Genomic DNA, 23,023 nt, shown 5'->3' on the forward strand with positions numbered 1-23,023 from the left:
AATACATATAAAAATAAAGTACCTTAAATATCTGCTTATCACCAGAAAAATAGGATTAAATTTCTTGCCCGAATTTAAGTTATTTAGAACGCCGTAAGTAACTAATAAACCACTTATAAGAAAGAATGTATCTACAAAGAGATCTCCATGAAAGATAATAGCAGCCCATAACGTTCGGTACAGCTAAAAAAATAACAAAATAATGGTTTTATTTCATTTACAAATTTATTACTATGTCATATATATTACTAAATAAAGAAATGATAACGGATAAAGTACAAATTGGTAATTAACTGTCTGCTTCTTTTTTCGTTTTATCTCTTCTGGTTTTATTAAAAGCATTGTTTTGTTAAATATAATCTCATAATATTCTGAAATTTCATTATTGCGTCAATTTGGTCACCATATGCGCATCCGCCCCTAGATAGTGTCAAAAAGAATCAAGTTTATGTACAATTAAATTGGGTTGTCATGTTAATTGGGTTTTCACCAATAATAAAAAATATATTAAATAAAACTGCCAATAATATCGAAAAAAGTGTCATCGCAAAATCTATTACCGATGTGTGCATCGAGTTAGAATCTATGGAGAGGGCATCACGTGACAAAAAACGACCTCACTTCGGCCATATTGTTAAGATTGTTTTGACAGTTTTGACAGATCGTATATGTTTGTTTACGTTTGTTGTTTTTCGAATATTTTTAGTTTTATAATACTTTTATAGAAACTGTAATATTATATTGTGATAGTGTTTAATAATGGTTTCTTGTACTCAACGTAGTTGCAGTAGCAGAAGCAATGTTAATAAAAAATCTTCAGGAATAACGTTCTACAGGTTAGTATACAAATATGTAAACAAAGTAATGGCCCATACGTCAGAGAATAAATTAATAGTATGTGACTATTAATTTATCTTTATGTATAATATATCGTGTTTTTAATGTTTACCGCGGGATAAATAAATCCTAGTTTATTAAAAATGTATTGCACTTTTTTAGATAATGATTAATTCATCTGAATAACTAGTCATATTTTTATAGTAGTTTTAATATTATTGAGTCCGGCCATGATCCCACCGCCATATTGGTATCATCGTTAGCCACGCCTACCTACGCCGTTTTTAATAAAGGTCCCGTCATTTCGGAAGGCATCTAATTTGCATATTACGAGGCATGTCGAAATTGTATAAGAACCGCCTTTGAAGTTGGTGATTGGTTATTGAAATTTTAACTAAATGACAGTGGCGCACACTATTTAGTAGATACAGCTAAAACATGTTATACTAAATAAAGGCGATTTTTTAGTTTTCAATAATTTTGAACATATAGGCAACATTTGAAAAATTATCAGTAAGATATTTGATAGGACAAAAACAATAATACCTTCGTAATACGTTTTACCTGAACAAACAAATTATTTTTATTATACAAAATAATTATTAAGTTCTGAATATTGATACGTTTAACAGAATGGATTTTTAAAATAGCAATTAATTGTCCAGCGTATTTTCCAAAATATCAAATACCAATACAATACCAAAATATTAAAGAGTGAGGATAATTATATGCTAATGAATGGTCCCAATTACATGTACCTAGAACTTCTACCTGATTTAATTATTTTCTTGAAAGGCTTTTAGTGATATAATAAAGTCATGTAAACATAAATATTCCTGTCTTTGGGAAAGGCCTAATTTCATGGACTTACCTGATTTCAGACTGGGTAGGACGAAAGACGATCTTTAAATATATATTAACGATATAGTAAAGACTACCGTCAATATTGCTGTCCTTCTAAAATATATGCACATCTAAATTTGTAAATGAAAACTTTAAAGATATAAAATTAACTTCATATACTCTTTAAAAATTCATATAACTACTGTGAATGTTTCAAAGAGAAACAACAAAATAGGGGCAGAGGACCGACAAACATGGAAGGCAATAGTAAACGCGGCAAATACTCACGAAGAGTTGTAACGCCATTGATAATGATGATGAAGACGTAAATAATAATTCAAAATGATTGATATGTTGCAGGAATAATTCTTCAAATTTTAAACAGACAACATAAAGAAACAAAAAAGTACATTGAGAAGTAACTCAAAGCGATAGTAGAAAATTAAAAAATAAATAAATAAGAGTTTTCTACGAAAATAAGATCCTATGAACTCTTTCTCCATATATGAAAAATGATGACGATCTATTACTAAATGAACTAGCTAGGGGAATAATGATAATTTGGTAAAATTATTTTACAGTAAATGTGGTTATTATTTTACAAAAAATTATGGTAAATAAAAATGAAGTAGTAATGGAAACACACCATGGAATTGTAGATGATCACATAGTAATAGAACTATCTACAGACCAAGAAGTAGTAAACAAAATAACGAAGTAAACGTAATAATAGCTAAAAATAACGACTGTAACGAAAGTACAGAGAATACGATATTTAGGAAACATCGAAGGAATGAAAAAAGAAATATGTCGAAAATGGTATTCTCGACACACCCAATACAAAAGAGAAGCGAAGGTAGGCAAAATGGGGTACAAGAGCATAGTATAAAATATTGACAAATAAGTAACATTGACAACTAAAAGTAAAAAGTGTTGAAACATTGAATTTGAATATCAAAAATTAATACTAAATGCATTGAAACTCCTTACCTGTTGCTTCAGCAGTCTTATTTTTTACCATTAGCAGAGTGTCCATTTCACTTTTCATATTTTTAAAATAATTATACATATTAAATATTATTTGACGACCCTGCTCTTTAATAACGCTACGTTTTTTTCCGTCCATTTTCAGCAAGATTGTTTGAAAAGAAAATTATCTAATATTTAACACACACAACTTGTTCTCAACTGCACTACTGCGCTACTAAGTATTGAAATGATTTACTGCTAAGGTGTGGCTTAGGTAGAAATTTCAAATTTTGATCTCTGCCCAGTGCGATAATATGCAAATTAGATGCCTTCCGAAATGACGGGACCTTTACACACTTTAATATGCTCACAGCTTCTCCATAGATTCTAACTCGATGGATGTGTGTAGTGAAACTAAAAAGTCCTGTTATAAAGAGAATCAAACAGCCATTTCAATTAAAAATAAATCAATAGACAAAAACATAGTGTTTACAGAAGAAAATAAAGGTAACATTACTTTTGTTATAGATAAAATAGAATATCCTACCAACAAAACAATAGATTTTTTAAATAATTGAAATATTGAAACAATAAACATAGATCCAATGGAAAAGTATCAAAAACAAATTAAACTGGTCATAAACAATTCAAAATCAATATTAAATTCAATACAACAGAAATAACTCAATATCATGAATCCACAGCCTCTTAAATTGAGGAGGTAACATGCAAACAGCCTTAAGTCACACAATCAAAATTGAGTTAGATGTGCTAATACATTGTTCTGTTGTAGCCAAAGTGGATTATTTTATCTGATTCATGCAAATTATCATGCCTCTTAAATTGAGGAGGTAACATGCAAACAGCCTTAAGTCACACAATCAAAATTGAGTTAGATGTGCTAATACATTGTTCTGTTGTAGCCAAAGTGGATTATTTTATCTGATTCATGCAAAAAAAAATTATTACCAATGGTAAAAGCATGTTAAAAATCACTTTTACATGCAAATACTTACTATTTCCCCTAAGCTGGTCCATGCTAACCAGCTTATTTCCAACCAACCAATAGAAACTCTGGACCCAGTGAGTCTTACACAAATTTGAGGTTATGTAAGGGTTTATTGTCAAAGTATTTAAAAACAATTAGTAATTACTTTATTATTTAAAGGATAATGGATAGAGCCGATGAAAGTGTAAATTTTAGTAAAGGAAATGAAGGGCAAAAAAAAAAGAGTTACAGAAGGAAAAAAAATGAATAAATTACCAGTTATGTAGCTCCCAAAAGAGTCCTAGTATTTGTACCATTTAAGCACAAAAATAAACGTTTCACGTGCGTAAAAATAAGGCCTATTTACGTAAACGCTTTTAAAGAAGAGTTTAATAAAGTTCCAGACACGAAAAGACAACACAATATAATTGCCAGTCTGATTTAAATACAAATCAAAAGACATAAACCTAGATCAGTATATAAAAACAAAAATAAAAAACCTAGACTTGAGCGAAAGTATTTAATACAACACTTTTTTTAAACTCTCTGGTACTAAAACTTCTGAATATTTAAAGCTTTTTCGCACTGTTATTGGTATTGGAGAAACTATAATAAAAACATGGGCAAAAAAGTGCATTTTGTGTTTGCTATTGAAGGGAAAGGAGGAGGTGACTCTACCAACAATATGAACTATCTGAAGAAGGAAAGTGTTGAGAGTTCATAAAAAAGAATAGAGGAACTGAATCACATTACAGATGTTATCAGTCCAAAAGATTATATCTGAGTAGTGAGGTAAGTATTAGTAAACTAAGTAAAATATTAACATAGGTTTTAAGTCACCTATCTCCGATCCTTACAGTACGTGCTGCCTTATTAAAAAACAAATTAAAAGTGTATCAGCACAGTCTGCTAAAAAGGCCCAGCTAATGGTTGAAAAGGATTAATTCAAGAAGAGCAAAGGCGTTTTATGAGTACATAGCCCGTTAACCTTTGCTTTGATCTTCACCAAATTTAGCCACAGCCGAAAAGCCCAATTCAAGAAGCTTATTACGCAAGACAAATTTGGTTTATAACTAATCTAAAAACTCAAAACAACATGTTCACTTGGGCAGAAAAGCAGGCAGGAAAAGGCAGTATGGAAATATCATCGGCTTTCTTTAACTATTTGACAAAAGCTGATTCTTAGGCTGTTCTGTACTAAGGTTGTTTAGCCATGGTTGTGTTTCTCAAAATGAAAATAATATTGTCCTAAGAACACCGATTCATTTTTTGGAAACACACAAAACATCAATCAGTGGTATAGGCAAGGTAGGAAAACTAGGCGAAGATTGGCTACTTCTTGATACTAAGAAGCTAAGTGAATACTATAAGGACATCCAATCAATTAGTAAACTAAGGAAAATTGTAATATGCTACCGAACACAAGAAGAAATTGAATAACTCCGAAAAAAGGGTAAAGAAAAGTCTTACAAAAATTTTGTGTTGGTAAGAGGCTTGAAAAGCTACAAGTATGAAGGAAAAAGTCTTTTATATCTTTGAAAAAGAAAGAGGAAAAGAATCTTAGACAAGTGAGACTTAAAGAACTCCCACTTCCTCATGTGTTAACTAAAGAAAAGACAAAGATGTTCACGGACTTTTGAAAAAAACAATATTTTTCTGACCCACGCTTTGGTTGGTACAGGAGTTTGATTTTTGATGAATCCACTACAGCAGCTGCTGGTGAGGAGCAGGAAGTAATGAGTGAATGTCTCGACTGTGAGCGCTGTGACTTCCATATTTAAAAAACTGTTTGTTTGTTGCATTAACTACCTACTATGACAATTTTGGTCACTTAGATAAGGCCCGTACTATTATTTTACAAAAATAGAAGTTCATTCAGAAAATCATTGTTCCTTTACCTTATTGCTTTTTTGTTTTATTTGCATGCAAATCATCTTATGTCCACAACATTTTACACATTTACACATGCAAAACGACTTATTTCCACTGAGTACGTGCAAAAGGTCTTATTGCCAAAACAAAATAAATTTTTTAAACATTTTTAGCTACCCTAACTGAAAGAACTGAAATAACTGTTTTAATCTCTTGTTTGGAACCAAACATAATTCTGAATGACCAACTTGAGACAAACAGTTCTCCCCAACCTCCTCAACCTATTCAGTTAAAGACTATAAAGTGTAAACACATACCAAAAATAGATCACTTGAGAAAGGCACTCTGCCGAAACAGCGATAGTCATAATAATTTAAAATAATTTTGTGGAAGTTTTGAAAACAAAAGTTTTTAATGTTTTATTGTTATTTGTAATGAAACTGAAATTAAATTGAAAATGTACTTACTTCTTCAACATAATCTAATGTTATCTGTGGTGCAGCTGTAAATAAAGCAGATCTGTGACCAGCTAGTATCATAATGAGAGAAAAGGCTTTCATTCCATAAAAGATTCGTAGTGGTTTTTCAGTTGCCTCAATCTTACTTAAATCTTTAATATTTCTCTTCACGGAAAATGCTTGCAGGAATTTATACAGTTCTAAAAGATTTAATGTTGTTTACTGTGAACGGCTAAATTATGGAATTTTATCATTATTTCGAGAACCGTCGAGTTTTGAGGGAAATCCCGAAACAGGTAGATTTTTGTTATAAAATACCCATGTTATAACGTACATGGAGTAGGGAAGATGTCACCGGTGTAGGTGTAGTGACGTAATCGTTAATTTTTTTTTAATAGAAATCGGTATAAAGCGACACCTCATTTAAACGATAATTTACTCATAATTCTCTATTTAACGACATTACATTTTTAACTAAAATATTTTTTTAACGGTACAAGAACAATTTTGTTTAATTCAAATTCAACTAAATTGTAACTAATGATTTAAATAATAATGTACTTTAAAGTAACCAAATTATGCATAATAATTATTTTAAATTAAATATCTACGGACACATTCATCAAGTACATTGCGGATGACTTCTGGAGTAATTAGACACATTTCATGTCTAATTCTATCTTTCAAGTCCTGTAAGTTTTGGGGCCAATTGACATAAACTTTTGATTTTATGTAACCCCACAGGAAAAAGTCTAGAGGTGTTAAATCTGGTGACCTTACTGGCCACTCTATTAAACCTCGTCTTCTGATTCACCTCTTGGGAAAGCAATGATTTAAAAATTGACGTACTTTACGTGCGTAATGCGAAGGGGCTCCATCTTGTTGAAACCAGATATTTTCACTAGGTAAATTTGGATTATTGGAATTTGGATATATGTTAGCAAGGACAGGTATAAGTTGATTTCTCAAAAAAGTTAAATAACCTTTATGCCAATGATTCTGTAAATAATTATCCCTGCCCTTACATTTACTTTCTGAGGATATTGCGTGTGTAACTCAGTCATCCAATGTTGGTTTTCTTGACTCTAATATCTGCAATTTTGACGATTCACGGTACCATGTATAAAAAATGTGGCTTCATCGGAAAAAAGGATTTGATTGATGAAATGTGGATTGCGGATACATAAATCCTGCATAATTTCAGAAAATTAAGCCGGATCGTCGTCGTTTAATTCGAATTTTGTAGGGATGGTATTTTTCTTTTTTTTTTTTTTTTTTTTTTAATACGTAATCTCGATCGTTGGGAAACTCCAGCATATTCACCCATTTGTGTTGAACTACTGTGAGGATTGTCATGTACATTTAATGAAATATCAAGTTTCACATTGTCTTCAATTTTAGGACGCCCAGCGATTGGAATATGTTTAACGTGCTCAGTTTCTCCAAATTTTCGGACTATTTTACTTAATGTTGATTGGCTGATGGGTCTCTCTGGATATTTTGCGCTGAATAAATTGCATACCTAGTTCTGTGTTCTTTTTTATCTCCGCATCCGCTAAGAATTAATATTTCTATGCGTTGTGTTTCATTTAGATGAGCCATAATTTAGTATTCAAAAGTAAAAATTACAATTGACAACTGATGACAATTCACAAAATCAAAATATTTACGTCAATAAATATTACAGTAACTATGCCACTATCACTTGCTTGAATTAACATTTGACAAAAAGTTTCAGTGTTTATGAGATAACTTTTTGTGTCCATTATTATTTTTTACTTATTTTTGCTTTTTTAAGTATTTACTTCAGAAAGTCATGGCAGGTACCGATGGATGGCATTTCGAATATTTAATTTAAAATAATTGTTATGCATAATTTGGTTACTTTAAAGTACATTATGAATTAAATAATTAGTTGTTAATTAGTTGAATTTAAATTTAAAAAATTGTTTTTGTACCCTTAAACACTATTTTAATTAAAAATGTAATGTCGTAAAATGGAGAATTAAATTCTCCTTCTAATGAGGTATCGCATTATACCAATTTCTATTAAAAAAAATTAACGGTTATGTCACTACACCCACACCGGTGATGTCATCTGTACTCCATGTACGTTATAAGATGGGTATTTTATAACAAAAATCGACCTGTTTCGGGGTTTCCCTCAAAACTCGACGGTTCTCGAAATAATGATATTATTCCATAATTTAGCCGTTCACTGTATAATATATTGAAAATACATATGATAGGATTTAAAACTCATAAGTGCGAGTGAAAAGTACCTAAGCTTATAGAGTTTTCCTGTACCTAATGTCTTTTAGCTTTTAATACAAATAAAATAACGTACTGGGGGCCTGATAATGAGGCAAATATTGTAATCCTTGAAACCGTAGTCGTAGGTAACCTAAACTTTACCAACTTTTTTAATAAAAACTACTCAAGATTGTGAGTATTGACTCATTTTCCATATACTAGTATTATGGACTCACATTGGCTACCTTTTTATCATTCAATCTTCTTCTCCTTCATGTACCATGCCCTTTTAGAACGTTGGATACCATCATAGCTATCTTTATTTTATTCACTGCCACTCTAAATAGCATGCTTATATCAATGCAATTACAATCTCGCAAGTTCTTCATCCCTGATGTCTTTCTTCGTCCTGGACTGCGTTTGCCTGCTATTTTTCCTTGCATAATTATTTGTAGCAATCTATATTTGGGGCCTCTCATTGCATGTCCGAAGTACTCCTGCTTACTCTTCTTGATACTTTTTATAATCTCAGTAGCCTTGCCTAGTATTGTTGGTTCTAGTATTGTGGAGTTTCGAATCTTCTCCACCCAAGGAATTTTTAAAATTCTTCTATAGCACCACATTTCGAAAGTCTCAAGGCGATTTAGATCATTTTTATTCACATTATAAGACTTGACACCAGAAAGTAAGACCGAGAACACGTAGCAGCGAAGTAGGTGGATTCGCAATGGCAATTTTAGGTCTCTATCTCTATACCTTGGATATCCTTCTAAAAGCGATTCTGGCCTGCTTAATTCTGGATCTAATTTCACTGTGATTCTCTGCGTTACAGTTTAATTGATATCCAAGCTAAATAATTTGATCAACTTGCTTAAGTTTGGTACTATTTACATATATATATATATATATATATATATATATATATATATATATATATATATATATATACGGTCTTATATTCTATGGATTCTTTGTTATGAGTATTTTGGTTTTCCGTATGTTCAGATCAAAACCTGCTTTCTTACAGCTCTCAATCACACTGTCAAGTAATCTGTCAAGTAATTTGCAGATCTTCTTGAGTAGAGGCAAGGAGTACTGTGTCGTCCGCATATCGCAAAATATTGATGACTTCATTGTTCAAAATAATTCCTTCTTCTTTTTCAGACTTTTTCAGAAATTACATTTCTAAAAATTTTTTCAGAGTAAGTATTGAAAAGCGGGGGCGAGAAGCGGTATTCCTTTCGTACTTCTCTGTAAATATTAAAAGCCTGTGATTCCAAACCGTCTACTAAAACTGATGTTGTTTGGTTCCAATACAAATTTGCAACTATGCGAATGTTTCTGTCATCCACGCCAATGTCTCTTCTTCTTCTTTATGTACCGAGCTCGATTATCGAGCGTTGGCTATCAAATTGGCTATAGTAATTTTGTTGGCGGCAGCTCGAAAAAGAGATGCAGAGGATCTGTTAAACCAATCTCTCAGGTTTTTAAGCCATGACGTTCTTCTTCGACCTGGCCCTCTTCTTCCGTCTACCTTGCCTTGTATTATTAAATGGAGTATATTATATCTCTGTGGGTGGCGCATAATATAGCCAAAATATTCAAGTTTGCGATTTTTAACTGTTTTGACGACTTCCGTAACTTTTCCCATCCGATGCAAAACAACTTCGTTACGAACTCTATCCACCCAACTTATTCGTAGGATTCACCGATACACCCAGGTTTCAAAGGCTTCCAGTTTCTTGAGAAGTGTATCCGTCAAAGTCCAACCTTCGACACCATACAAAAGAGTAGAGAACACCAAACATCTCACTAATCCAATTTTCAGACTTAGAGTAATATTGTTTCCACATAACATGTGTCCACATAACAATGTCTCTTAGTATTTCAATCAATATAAAGTGCTTTACACGATCAAACATCTTTTGGAAGTTAATAAAACAATAGTACGTGTCTACATATATATCACGAAGTTAGTACAGTCATTCCAAACAATGCCTCTCTCGTTCCAAACTCGTTATGGAAATCAAACTAACAAACAGACTTGTAGAACTGGAAAAAAAACTGAAAATATAAAAGGGAGCATCATAGGAATCAGCAAAGTAAGACGTTAAGATAAAGAGCTATTGGAATTAGCGTCAGGAAACACATTCTACTACCAAGGAACATTAACAGGCAAAAGAGACGGTATTGGTTTCCTAATAAACAAAAAATGGAAACGAAGAGCTGTAAAAATAACTAGTATCTCTGATAGATACACAGAGGATACAAATATACGACCGAATAGTACGCATTGCCACCTGGAACGTACGCAGCTTATTTATGTCCGGGAAACTGGCAAACACTGAAGCCGAGATGGTAAGACTGAAAATAGACATCTTGGGGATGAGTGAAGTAAGATGGCCTGGATCAGGAATACAAAAAACAAAACATGGATACATATACTATTCAGGTGGAACCGACCCAGAACATCAATATGGAACTGCTATATTAGTGTCGAACAAAATTGCTCAATCAGTCATAGACTTCATCCCTCTAAATGATAGAGTAGCAATGTTGAAATTACAAACAACTCACAGAAAACTAAATATTATACAGGTCTATGCTCCAACAAGTGACAAGTCAGACGAAGAAATCGAAAAATTTTATAACAACATAGATGAAATAATGAGACTGACAAAAAGAGGTGAGATAACGATGATCATGGGTGACTTTAACGCTAAAATTGGTCGTGGTGCTGAAGGAGAGCACATAGGAGCATACGGTCTAGGTACCAGAAATAATAGAGGAGATAGACTTGTACAATTCTGCGTAGAAAACAATCTGTTAATTGCCAATACCTTCTTCAAACAACATCCTAGAAGGCTATACACATGGAAATCACCTGCAGACAGAAAAGACAGAATTGTTAGAAATCAAATTGACTTCATTTTGCTCAATAACACCTTTAAGAAGTACATACAATCTACAAAAACATACCCTGGAGCTGATATACATAGCGATCACAATCCAGTTATAATGGATTTTAGATTAAAAAGATTTCTCAAAGTCAAAAAGAAAACGGTGACAAGAAAAATAGACATCTCACAACTGAAGAACCCTGAACAGAAAAAAGAAATAAGTATCAAGCTTGAGGAAGAAATAAAAACGATCGAAAACTTGGTACAGACAGACATTGAAGTAACATGGACTGCTCTAAAAACAAAAATAACAAAGATACAAGAAGAAGACATCGGGTTCATCAAACAAAACAAAAAACAAGAATGGATAACGCAAGAGATGATGGACCTCATGGACGTAAGAGGAAAACATAAAACAAGCCCAATAGAATACAAGCAAATCAACAAAATCATTAGAAAAAAGTGCAGGGAGGCGAAAGAAAACTGGATGTCAACAAAATGCCTAGAAATCGAACAACTTCAGGAAAAATACGACACCTTTAATATTCATAAAAAAGTAAAAGAAATGACAGGTAGACACAAAAAGAGACAAGCAACAATATTAAAAAATGATAATAACGAAATAATTATGGGTACACAAGACAAACTAGAAAGATGGAAAGAATACATACAAACTCTTTTTGACGACGACAGACCTTGTTCTCCACCATCCACAGATAATCGAATAAATGAAAAAGGCCCAGAAATAACCAAAGAAGAAGTGATTCATGCAGTAAAATCTCAGAAAGATGGAAAAGCCACTGGTCCAGACAATATCAATGTCGAAATACTTAAACTAATTGCAGGTAACGAAAGTAAAAGCCTAGATTTAATAACAGCACTATTCAATAAGATATATGACACAGGTAAAATACCAACAGACTGGCTAAAATCAACATTCGTAGCATTACCAAAAAAATCAAATTTCTCACAATGCGATGATTATCGAATATTAAGCTTGATGTCTCATGTCCTTAAAACTTTTCTCAGAATTATCCATAAACAAATTTACAAGAAGTGCGAGTTCCAGATAAGTGACACTCAATTCGGATTTCGAAACGGATTGGGAACACGAGAGGCTCTTTTTGCTTTAAATGTGTTAACGCAACGATGCAGAGACATGAATGTAGATGTATATGCATGTTTTATTGACTATCGAAAAGCATTTGACTGCGTTAACCATCAAAAGATGATCGAAATTCTGAGAACAACTGGAGTTGACGAACAAGACTTGCGAATTATCTCAGAACTATACTGGCATCAAACGGCAACAATTGAAATAGAGCACACAACATCCGAAGACATACAAATCCGACGAGGAGTGAGACAGGGTTGCGTCTTATCACCGCTACTCTTTAATTTGTATTCGGAGTCTATATTCAGAGAAGCATTAGACGAGGTCCAAGGCGGAATTAAGATTAACAACATCAGATATGCTGATGATACCGTCTTAATAGCAAGCAACGCACAAGAACTACAAAATAGAATAAAGGCGGTAGTTCACCACAGCGAAATGTTCGGTTTACATCTAAACGTTTCCAAAACTAAAACTTTAGTATTTTCAAAGACACCAATAAACGTACAGGTGTATACCAAGGGTCAAATAATAGAACAGGTAAATTCCATAAAATATTTGGGAACAAATATCAATAGTCAGTGTAATCCAAAAAAAGAAATCCTATCAAGAATCGAACAAGCAAGGCAAACATTCATGAGCATTAAAACATTTTTTACAAGATCAGACCTTAGTCTACAGCTTAGAATCCGAATGATCAGATGTTACGTTTTTTCTGTCTTACTGTATGGCTGTGAAAGTTGGACAATGGACTCTGAAATAGAAAAAAGAATAGAGGCCTTTGAGATGTATATATACAGACGAATGTTGAGGATTCCATGGGTACAAAGAGTTACTAATCTTGAGGTACTTCGTCGCATGTGTAAACAAAAAGAATTACTAAGAATAATCAAAGAGAGGAAAATGCAATACTTGGGTCATGTGCTGAGAGACGAAAGATATGAATTACTTCAAGTTATACTGGAAGGAAAAGTACAGGGCAAAAGATCAGTAGGAAGACGCCAGAACTCGTGGCTGAAAGACCTGAGGAGTTGGTTCGACCGCTCATCCGCAGAGATCTTTCGCGCAGCAGTTTCCAAAACTACAATTGCCATTTGGATCGCCAACCTTTGAAAGGAGACGGCGCAATGAGAAGAAGAATCTCTGATACATTAGCTAGCTTAACCTTACAACTATCAAGAGATACAATATAGAAATATACGTCCAACGATTACTCACACTGACGAAGAAATAGAGGAACTCTGCAGTAACATAACTGAAGCAATAACAATGAGAGGCACTTCAAGTATTTAATTTGTGATTTCAATGTGTCGGTGAGAGAAATGAAATAATATGTGTAACATACAACAAAAGGTCTTGAAAATTACAAGCACTATTCATAAAAAAGCATCGTCGAAGAACATACAAAAAACAAGAAGATTTAGTAAAAAACACTTATTCGATGACGAATCTAGAGCAGAGTTAAAAAAAGATCAGATTAGAGATTAAAAAGTTTGCCATCGAAAAAACAAGACGACCGAGAAAGATATGCCGAACAACGAAAAAAAGTAAAGGAAATCCTAAATCGCCTAAAAATCCTAAATCCTAAATCCTAAAAAATAGCCGAAAAGTATTTGTACAATACAACTCAATCTTCCCAAATAAAAAGAAACTTGGGGGCGAGACATTGAAATCCCAATCCATAAAAGAATTGGAGCCATTTAAAATGTGGACACATTAGGCATTATCATACATACAGCATAAAATATCATACCTGGGACACATACTTCGAAATAAAAAATACTCTCTGCTCCTTCTGAGAGCGCCGTCTCTAACACATCAATCGATCTGAGTTGATTTAAAAAAAATTGATTCACTACACAACAGTTTCCTCAAAAAAGAGAAATTTTACTATTTAAGTTTAAAATTTCTCGTCATAATGTGGGGTATAACATAACAACAATAACAAAGGAGGGTACTTACTGTTTTGTGAATCATCTTCATCAGGACTATCTACATAGGAACTTGTTGAAACAAGAATGATCAAAACTGTAACAAGTGCACTAAAAACCACGAAAAGTTTAAATTAGTGTATCTTAAAATTACCTAAGATAATAAAATACATCGTTTACTGGTATATATATATATATATATATATATATATATATATATATATATATATATATATATATATATATATTTATATATATATATATATATATATATATATATATATATATGTATATATTATATTCTCTTTTATTGTAAATTTGAGTTTCATAGTATAACATATTTTTTATGATAGTTTTTTATTTGAACTATAACTTATAGGAAGTATTGCACAGCTAGTTAAAATAAGAAGAAGGTACGAAAGTGGGTATATTCCTTAAAAAAAGACTTAGACTAAAAAAAAATGTGAAGAAATTTCTACATAACTAAGTAAAAATGAAGCAGTTGGGCCAGATGAAATTCTTAGAAATGTATATATACAGCTAGAGAAATGAGGAAAAACTGGTTAACAGATTTTGTAGATAACACTTTTTATAGAATTATGTAAGAAGAACAAAGATCGGACAAGTGAATAATCACCTTAGTATCTGTGTTCAAAAACCAAACGTATGTTCAACAATGTACAAATTATAGAATAATATAAAAATATTGTAAAAATGGCAGCAATGTAACTATTAACTTACTGAAATAATTGATAATAATAAATTGTATGTCGATTGGAAATTCTATTCTTTTCTATGAAACTTAGAGGTTTCTTAATGATAATATTTTATACCTGACCAAATTATGTAGTAATACATAATAAAATCCTATTATATCCTATTAAATATCCTATACACATGTATACTATATGAGCACATGTAGTCTATACTGTATATATCTATAGTAGTTTATGTAGTGTACACCTACATTATTGGTTTATTAAAATTACTGCACACATTTTTGACAAGAAAATTTCCAAGGTTTCAAAATTCTTCGTAGCTGATTTATTGCATTGAAAATGTTTGCAAAAAAAACTCGAACATCGAAGTAAAGCATATTTGTTTTAAGTGGTATATTTAATTAAAATTAAATTCAAAAATCCAAATGGATTAAAAATTCATTACGTTTTTGGACTAGTCAGTCTATCTTCAGTAAACTTTTGTGGTACTTGCGTAAATAACCACAAAAATATTGAAAATATTAAATTATACCAGATTGGATTACCAACCGGAAACATAAGTCTCTACTCGAAAAAATTATTTCTACATCCAAACTGTCAGGACCTGTTGAAAACAACCAACAGGTCCTCGAAGGCACTTTGTCTCAGGACCATCTAACCGATGTAGAGCCATACGTTGCCATGTTACCGATTCCAACGGTAACTTAAACATCCTAATTTATAATAACATATAATGTAACATCCATAAATTAATAACATTTGAAGGGTTTTCACCCATATATTTTAGTGGCTCATAGCATATATAATTTGTTACACTGATGATTCCGAAAATGTTCTGTAATGTATTTGTTATATAGTCCGTTTGGGTATTTTATTATATACCTTTTACTAAGGATTTAAAATAAATTTTTTGTGATAGATGGTATACAGCTAGCTACAGGAACTTAGTTTCCTAGTGGAAAGAAGCCAACTTATCTTAGGAATTATCTTATTTTTGAAACTGAAAGACAGCTAACCATTTCTCGACGCGTTAAGTTGAGAATATCTGACCTTGGGGACAGGTGCGTTGAACGTGTCCCAAATCCTTCCGAACCCAGTCAATCCTTCCTCTGGCTGCGTCAACCTGGTGCGTTGAACGATATTGGCGTATTCTTTCTATCTGGTGCGTTGAACTAGATAGACATCCTTATCCCTGTCCAAGTACTCGTTCTGAGTTGAGGTACGAGTACGACCTCAATCCCTCGATCGCCGTATCTTAGTTTACCATATCGAATATCGTCACACCCATCTATCGAAATAAATAAACAGTACGTCTTTGTATTCAAACATTGTATTCAGTAGGCACTTAACGATAATTACTTTTTCATTTGTATATGTAAATTCGAAATAAATGCCTATACGATCGAATCCTGTTTTTATCTGGCTCAATTATACTATCCGACATCACAACCGTGGAATTAAAAGGCGTTGAGGCCAAGCCAGAACAATATTAATTTTACACAAACACATATTAAAGTTTTAGAAGAAAAAAGTTCATGCATTTAAATAAAGAAATTAAAATTAATATTTGTCATAAAACGCGATAGTTCTACGATTACTTACCAAAATACTAAATCTACTAGATCCATCTTTAGCTGCTTATCTGATCTTTGGCAAAGAATTGATGGGACTTGAGCGCTGAAGGTAATATTTTCTTTCTTCAAAGAGTAGTCGACGTCTTTTAGATATCCTTCAAGACTTTGTTTTGCATCATCGGGTGAGCACGATGCTGGAAAACACCAACCCATTTTTGCAATATTTCTTGGGAATTTTGTTTCATCCTGATAAGGCTAAAAATTAGTTTTTATTAAGATGATTTAGATCAATTAAATGAAAAGATCGTGTTAATGATCAAATTAACCCTTTAAGAACGTTTCGACATTGTATGCAAGTACAATGATACGTACCGCATCTGATGCCGTATTTTTTGTTACTTTTCTAGTTCCGGTTTCACCGAAAATACCCTTAAAAGAGAACAGTAGGCCAATTCTATGAATCTAGGTCCAATCCATCAATTTGGAAAATTAGTAATCAAAAAATCTTTCAGACTGTTAATAATAGTGGGGAAACGCTCCATCTTATCGAAACCAAAAATTTTAAGGTCACTGGCCATTTTGTTGAAGTGCAGGAGCAATTTAGATATTCCGTAAATTTTAATACTTGTCACCAGCTATACAGATATAAGTCTATTTTGGACAATTGCCATCCAAACATTCAACTCTTTTGGATGCTAGCGATATGAGCTTCTTGAATCCAATACGAATTCTCATTTGACCAATATCTAGAGTTATAGCGGTTAAATATTTCATTTAAACAAAAAGTTGCCTCATTCGTAAACACTGCAAAAGCTGCTAAATGTTCGTCATCATTACAAATATTCATCAGTCGCTTGCTAAATTTTATCGGTCGATCAAAAACGTCATCTGATAACGCTTGGATCAGTTATATCTTATAGGGATGATACTTTTCAATTTTTAATATTTTACTTACAGAGTGCCATCGTATACCATAGATTAGTGTCAAATTGTTTGTGGAAATTTAAGAAAATTCCTCAAACTCAATTGCAACGTTGTCTAATAACTTCGGTCGTTGCGGTTCGCGGTTTTTCAGTGTTTGGAAAAAATTTTACCGTCCTAGTTGAATTAAAACGTTGCAATGTTTAATAACTGTGGAACACGATATAGGATTTCTTTCAGGATACAGATCATTAAAAATTTTACATATTTCTTCATGAGTTCTAACGCGATCACCATAATCGATTATATTATTTCAATACGATCTTTTTCACACATTATTAACCATCAACCATTATTAATCTACAACCTATTTTTGTGAATTTATTTGGCATCAGTTAACAAGGAGATACTTTTATTTCTTACTACATTTTTTTAATACAAAACTGCTCTAGGAGCCAGAGGGGGGTTGAGTATGCACTTTTATGTTAAGTAGATTTGATTTTTCGAGTGTACCAGGCTGAAAACCCGTCTGAGAATTTGTTATTAATAATGTTCTTGTTTAAATGATTCTATCTCCTAAACTATTCTTTTTCTTTCAGTACCCTTTCCGATTAGGAAGCTTTCCGCAGCTCTAAATAAATTAACGGCGACCTCTTGATACCATTCTCTGAGATTTCGGAGCCAGGATGTTCTTCTTCGGCCTGGGCCTCTCCTTCCGGCGATCTTACCCTGTATTATGAGGTGTAAAAGGTTATACCTCTCTGGATGTCTCATTACATGATCTAAATATAAACTATTAGAGAAATTTAATTTTAACAAAATTTAAATTTTTTCTTTTAAAAAAGTGAACAAAACAGCGTTTGTTTAACATTGATCCAATTGTTAGAACCGCAGTTATAACAAATTTTGTGATAGACAAATGAAAAATGGACAAATGATGGGGTTTTTCCAAGTATAACTCGGCTTTCATACGCGCGATTAACTTTCAGAACCCCCCTTACCCGGTTTTAAATGATTGTAAACAAAATTACTTAATCTTTATTAATCAAAAAGGTATAACAATTAAACATTAAAAATGTCACCAAAAAGTTGCGGACTAATTTGTTTATAAGAGATTTAAACAAAATTATGCTATAAACTTTGAAAATCTGACTAATGGATTTTATAGAACAACTCAAAATAGACACTTTAAGCTTTGGTAATTGTTTCTATGTTAATTTTTTAGCAAGATATGGAACTTATAATAACGCGCTCTGGGGGCGCATATATAATGAGGGCGTAAAACCAATACATATGTAAAATTCATGTAGATTCATCATCATCATCATCATTTGGCTCTACAACTCTATGTGAGTCTTGGCCGCGTTTACTATTTCCCTCCTTTGTTGTCGGTCCTGACCAGCTATTTCCTATTGCTGCATTCCCATTTTGCGTAAATTACTGGCTACTGCGTCCTTCCGTCTCTTTCTTGGGCGACCAACTGACCTTCTGCCATCGGGCCTTTCTCAGAATGTGGCGTTCAGTAGTCTTTCGTCACTCGATCTTAGTACGTGGCCCGCCCATCTTATTCGGCTTGCTTTAATGTAGCGTACTATGTTTTCATCTCTATATACTGTCTGGAGTTCATCATTGTGTCTTCTTCTCCATTTTCTTGTTGTCTCCTCTCTGCAAGGCCCATAGATAGTCCGCAGTATCTTTTTTTCCAGTAGCAGTAATTTTGACGTTTCCCGCTGGTTCAGAGTCCATATCTCGCTTCCATACGTTATTGTGGGACGAATGATTGCCTTGTACACTCTTAATTTTGCTGGTATTAGGAGTATTTTGATTTAAGTACAGTCATTAATGAGTAATATGCCCTATTTCCTACAATGATCCTGGCTGCCGCGTCCTTTTCATATTTATTTTATTTATTTTATTTTCATATGTTATGATCGCTCCAAGGTACTTGAATTCTTTGACGACTTCAGAGTTATATTCATTCATTGTTACGTTTTGTCTAACCCTTGGTCTTGGGTTCTTCGTAACCACCATGTACTTGGTCTTGTCCTCGTTGACCTTCAGACCAACTTTCTTGGCTCCGTTTTCGAATAGGGTGAAAACTTCTTTTGCATCTCTGGTGGATTGTGCAATTGTGTCCACGTCATCCGCAAACGCCAATAGTATTTTTGATCCTTGGGCGGCAAATCCGTTTGTCAGTTATGGTTGAGCTTTTCTTGTCGCATGGTCCAGTGCAAAATTAAATATCAGGGAGGCGAGAGGTTCTCCTTGTCTAAGCCCGGTGTCAATGAGGAATTCCTCCGACGTGGTGCTGCCAATTGTGATCCGAGCACAGAGAAAGCGTTCTCTGTGCTCACCTGTGCTAATCGTACTAGCTTACCAGGTACTCCCATTTCTACCATGGTCTCCCACAATGCTTCTCTATTAACAGAATCGTAAGTTTGTATAAAGTCCACGAAGATTTGGTATACACATGTAGATTCGAAAATGCATAATACTTTATCATTATAATTAAACAGGTTATAGCAGCCTATAGTTGAAATTTTTGTTAAAAAGTGGTAAATTAATTTGTTTATAAGAGATTTAAATAAAATTAAGCCATAAGCTTTGGCAGTTTGGTTAATGGAAGTTATATAATAAATCAAAACTAACATTTTAAGCTTTGGTAAATATTTCTATGTTAATTTTTTGTCCAGATATTGAAAATTGATTCACGCGGGAGTATACGCGCACCCGCATTCGCTGCAAGCTGACCGTTCACCGCAGAGCGCGTTATTAAAAGTTTCATATCTTGGACACAAAAATTAACATAGAAACATTAACTACACTTACACTGTTCGTTTTGAACTTAAAACGATGTTGTTCTTTAACTTGTTTGTTAAATGTACGGTTAAAAATGTTAACAATTTTAATTTTAATGGTATTTAACCCTACATGTTTATGCTTTAGAGGTTCCTCTGAGGTAATTCCGTTGATTCCTAATTAAGGGTACGCAAAGGGAACCGTTTCGAGCCAACAGGGTTTTTTCTTTTTAGAAACTCATATTTCGACGAGAGGAAGCAGTATATGAATGGGTTTAGGAAATTGTAATGTTATAAACGTCAAATCTTTATTAATTTATATTTAAAAAACTATTTTTTCTTCAAAAAATAGTTGGCACCCTCTCTCTCTCTCTTTCTTTCCGGTAGAATAAATATTCGCCCTCTCTGTTTCTTTTCGGTAGACTAAATATTATGTTCTATGTTGACAGAAGATCTAATTCCATTATAGACATACGTCCTATGACATCTGTGCTATACTTCATTGTAGTCGCTTCCTAATTTCTGTCAATGAGCTTTCAAACGTGGCGGGATATTTTTTTGCATGTAATTGAAATTTATAAAAGAAGGTAAGAATTATTGTAAGGTTCATTTTATGGTCTGCAGAAATCTCTTGGGGTGAGTACTTTCATTGTAATTTATATTCTATAATTCTGACAGCATTTTCAATATTCATAACCTCACTTCTTTCAAAACCTCGTTTTCAATTTTATGCATGTAGGAATAAGCAAGGAAGAATAATTAGTAAGGAAGTTAACCCCCTTTGATGTCTGGCTAATACTGATATTAAATTTTAGTTTATTGGATAATTTATTGGATAATTCCTGGAATATTTTATTGGATAATTTCTGAAATAGTTTATGGAACTTATGGAGTGATGTTGGACTAAACAACTGCAGCTGTCTTTAAGACCTACCCACATGCTCTGTCGGTGGCAACAGAACCTGCCCACATAATTTGGAGGCAACATATTAACAGCAGCAAGCAACCAAATATATACCATAAGTACTAATTTTCAATCTGTTTGTTGTCAAGCTTTAGGCAGGATTCTTTTTGCTTTATTTTATGTTGAATAAATATGATTAGTTAAATCATTGTTTTATTTGTTGCCAGATAAATTTTCGTTGTTTAATTCATAGTTTAAGACAAGACGGATTCACACTTGAGAGACTGAGCCAGGCGAAGCATAGAGGATAAGCTCCCATAGTTGATTGTGGTATTATTTTATAATAGTATTTTAATTCTCTTTGGTAGTCTTGTCGTTACAAAATGTATGATCCTAAATTAACAAAAGGCAAAAAACTTATTGAATCAGTTCTTGGAAGATGATGGCCTAAGGACACAATACGAGGGCACGCTACGGTAATTATAAATCGGACATATGCACGTTCTGCTGATTTGTCAGCCATGAGCGTAGCAAAAAATTTTTTGAGACGAAATAACTGGGAAAAAATGTGGGATACTTTGAACATGCTTGGACTTCTCTATTAAAGTGCTTTTTTGTTTTCCTATATAGTTTTTCATTCTTTTAATTTTTGAATGCGTTGATAGTTTCTTTTTTTGGAATAATATTTTTGCTTTCCGTCATTTTGTGCTCCAGTGCTCTAGCTTTCGTTTTGTTTGCTACTTTCGCTTTGCGTGGGTTATCATGCTGTTATGTCCCATTCTAGTTATATCTCACAGATAATAACTAAAAAATGTCACCGAAAAAGAGAAAGTTAACACGAGACTCAAAAACAGAAAAAAAAGGTCTTAATCTTAAATAGGTACTGTAAGTTTTATCATTCTTATGTATATCATTTTCTAGATATAGTACGTTAAGTTTTAAATTAGATACACACCCTATAAATGGCAACACTGCGCGCCTTCGACTTTCCACGAACTTCCTTAAAGCAATAACAGCATATATGTTTAATTTATTTTTCTAAACAACATGTCAATTTATACGCCCGCAGAAAAGGTTCAAATTATAATAAAATGGTTTACAGGTGGTAATTCTGGACAACAGTGTGTAGATTTGTTTCCTGTGTTTTTTGAAGGGAGAACAATTTCTTGCGTATAGTCAAGTCATAATATTGTTAAAAATTTTGAAAGTTGTTATTGCCTCAAAAATTACAGAAAATGTCACGCTCAAGAATTGTCACCAGAAAAAGTTGAGGAAAGAGAATACCGGGATACACAAATTTATACAACATTTGATGTAAATTAAACACGTTTAAGTCAAAACTAGAGAGTTAGGTGTTAGCAATGTTACTGTAACGAAAGTATGGAAAAAGCACGGTTACAAGAATTTTAAATAAAGAAGGCTAATGAACCAAATTTTATTTACTGATGAATCTTCTGTTTCGTTAATAGGGAGACACAATCCTTTCATTACGAAGTATTGGGCGCGACAATCCAGCACAGAAGTGTTGTTTATCGAATTCAACGTCCTCAAAAAGTTAACGTCTGGACTGGCATTTTAGGAGACTACATAATATGTCCATTTTTTATTAAGGGGAACTTGAATAGTAGAGTATATCTCGATTTGTTACAGAATCATGTTCTTCCCGCTATTCTCAATCTTCCTGACGTAAATCTGGAGAATGTTTGGTTTCATCAAGACGGCTGTTCAGTTCACAATGCTCGAATAATTAGGGAGTGCTTAAACAATACTCCCGAATCCCGATATCAGTGGAATAGGCGATATTAAGTGGCCTATGCAGTCTCCAGATTTTACACCCATGAACTTCTTTTTTTGGAGACATTTAAAAAACATTATTTTATTAGGAATTATTTTCTATTTTCAATAAGAGTATATTTTTTGTTTAAAGAAATGCGCTTTTATT

At 32.9% G+C, this 23,023-nt stretch overlaps 1 protein-coding gene across 2 annotated transcripts in view; it reads right to left on the minus strand.

The window, feature by feature from the left end:
* Nucleotides 1-23,023, minus strand: part of LOC140434933 (nose resistant to fluoxetine protein 6-like) — a 64,920-nt gene that overhangs the window by 24,776 nt on the left and 17,121 nt on the right. For both annotated transcript variants that reach the window (XM_072523572.1, XM_072523571.1), the window contains exons 3-6: nucleotides 16,487-16,713; nucleotides 14,197-14,276; nucleotides 5,977-6,167; nucleotides 23-183 (exon numbers count right to left, since the gene is read on the minus strand). In XM_072523572.1, the coding sequence (XP_072379673.1) occupies nucleotides 23-183; nucleotides 5,977-6,167; nucleotides 14,197-14,276; nucleotides 16,487-16,713 (659 nt within the window). The remainder of the gene's footprint in view (nucleotides 1-22; nucleotides 184-5,976; nucleotides 6,168-14,196; nucleotides 14,277-16,486; nucleotides 16,714-23,023) is intronic.

This window comes from Diabrotica undecimpunctata, chromosome 2 (genome assembly GCF_040954645.1).
Source record: "Diabrotica undecimpunctata isolate CICGRU chromosome 2, icDiaUnde3, whole genome shotgun sequence".
Classification (NCBI taxonomy): Eukaryota; Metazoa; Arthropoda; class Insecta; order Coleoptera; family Chrysomelidae; genus Diabrotica; species Diabrotica undecimpunctata.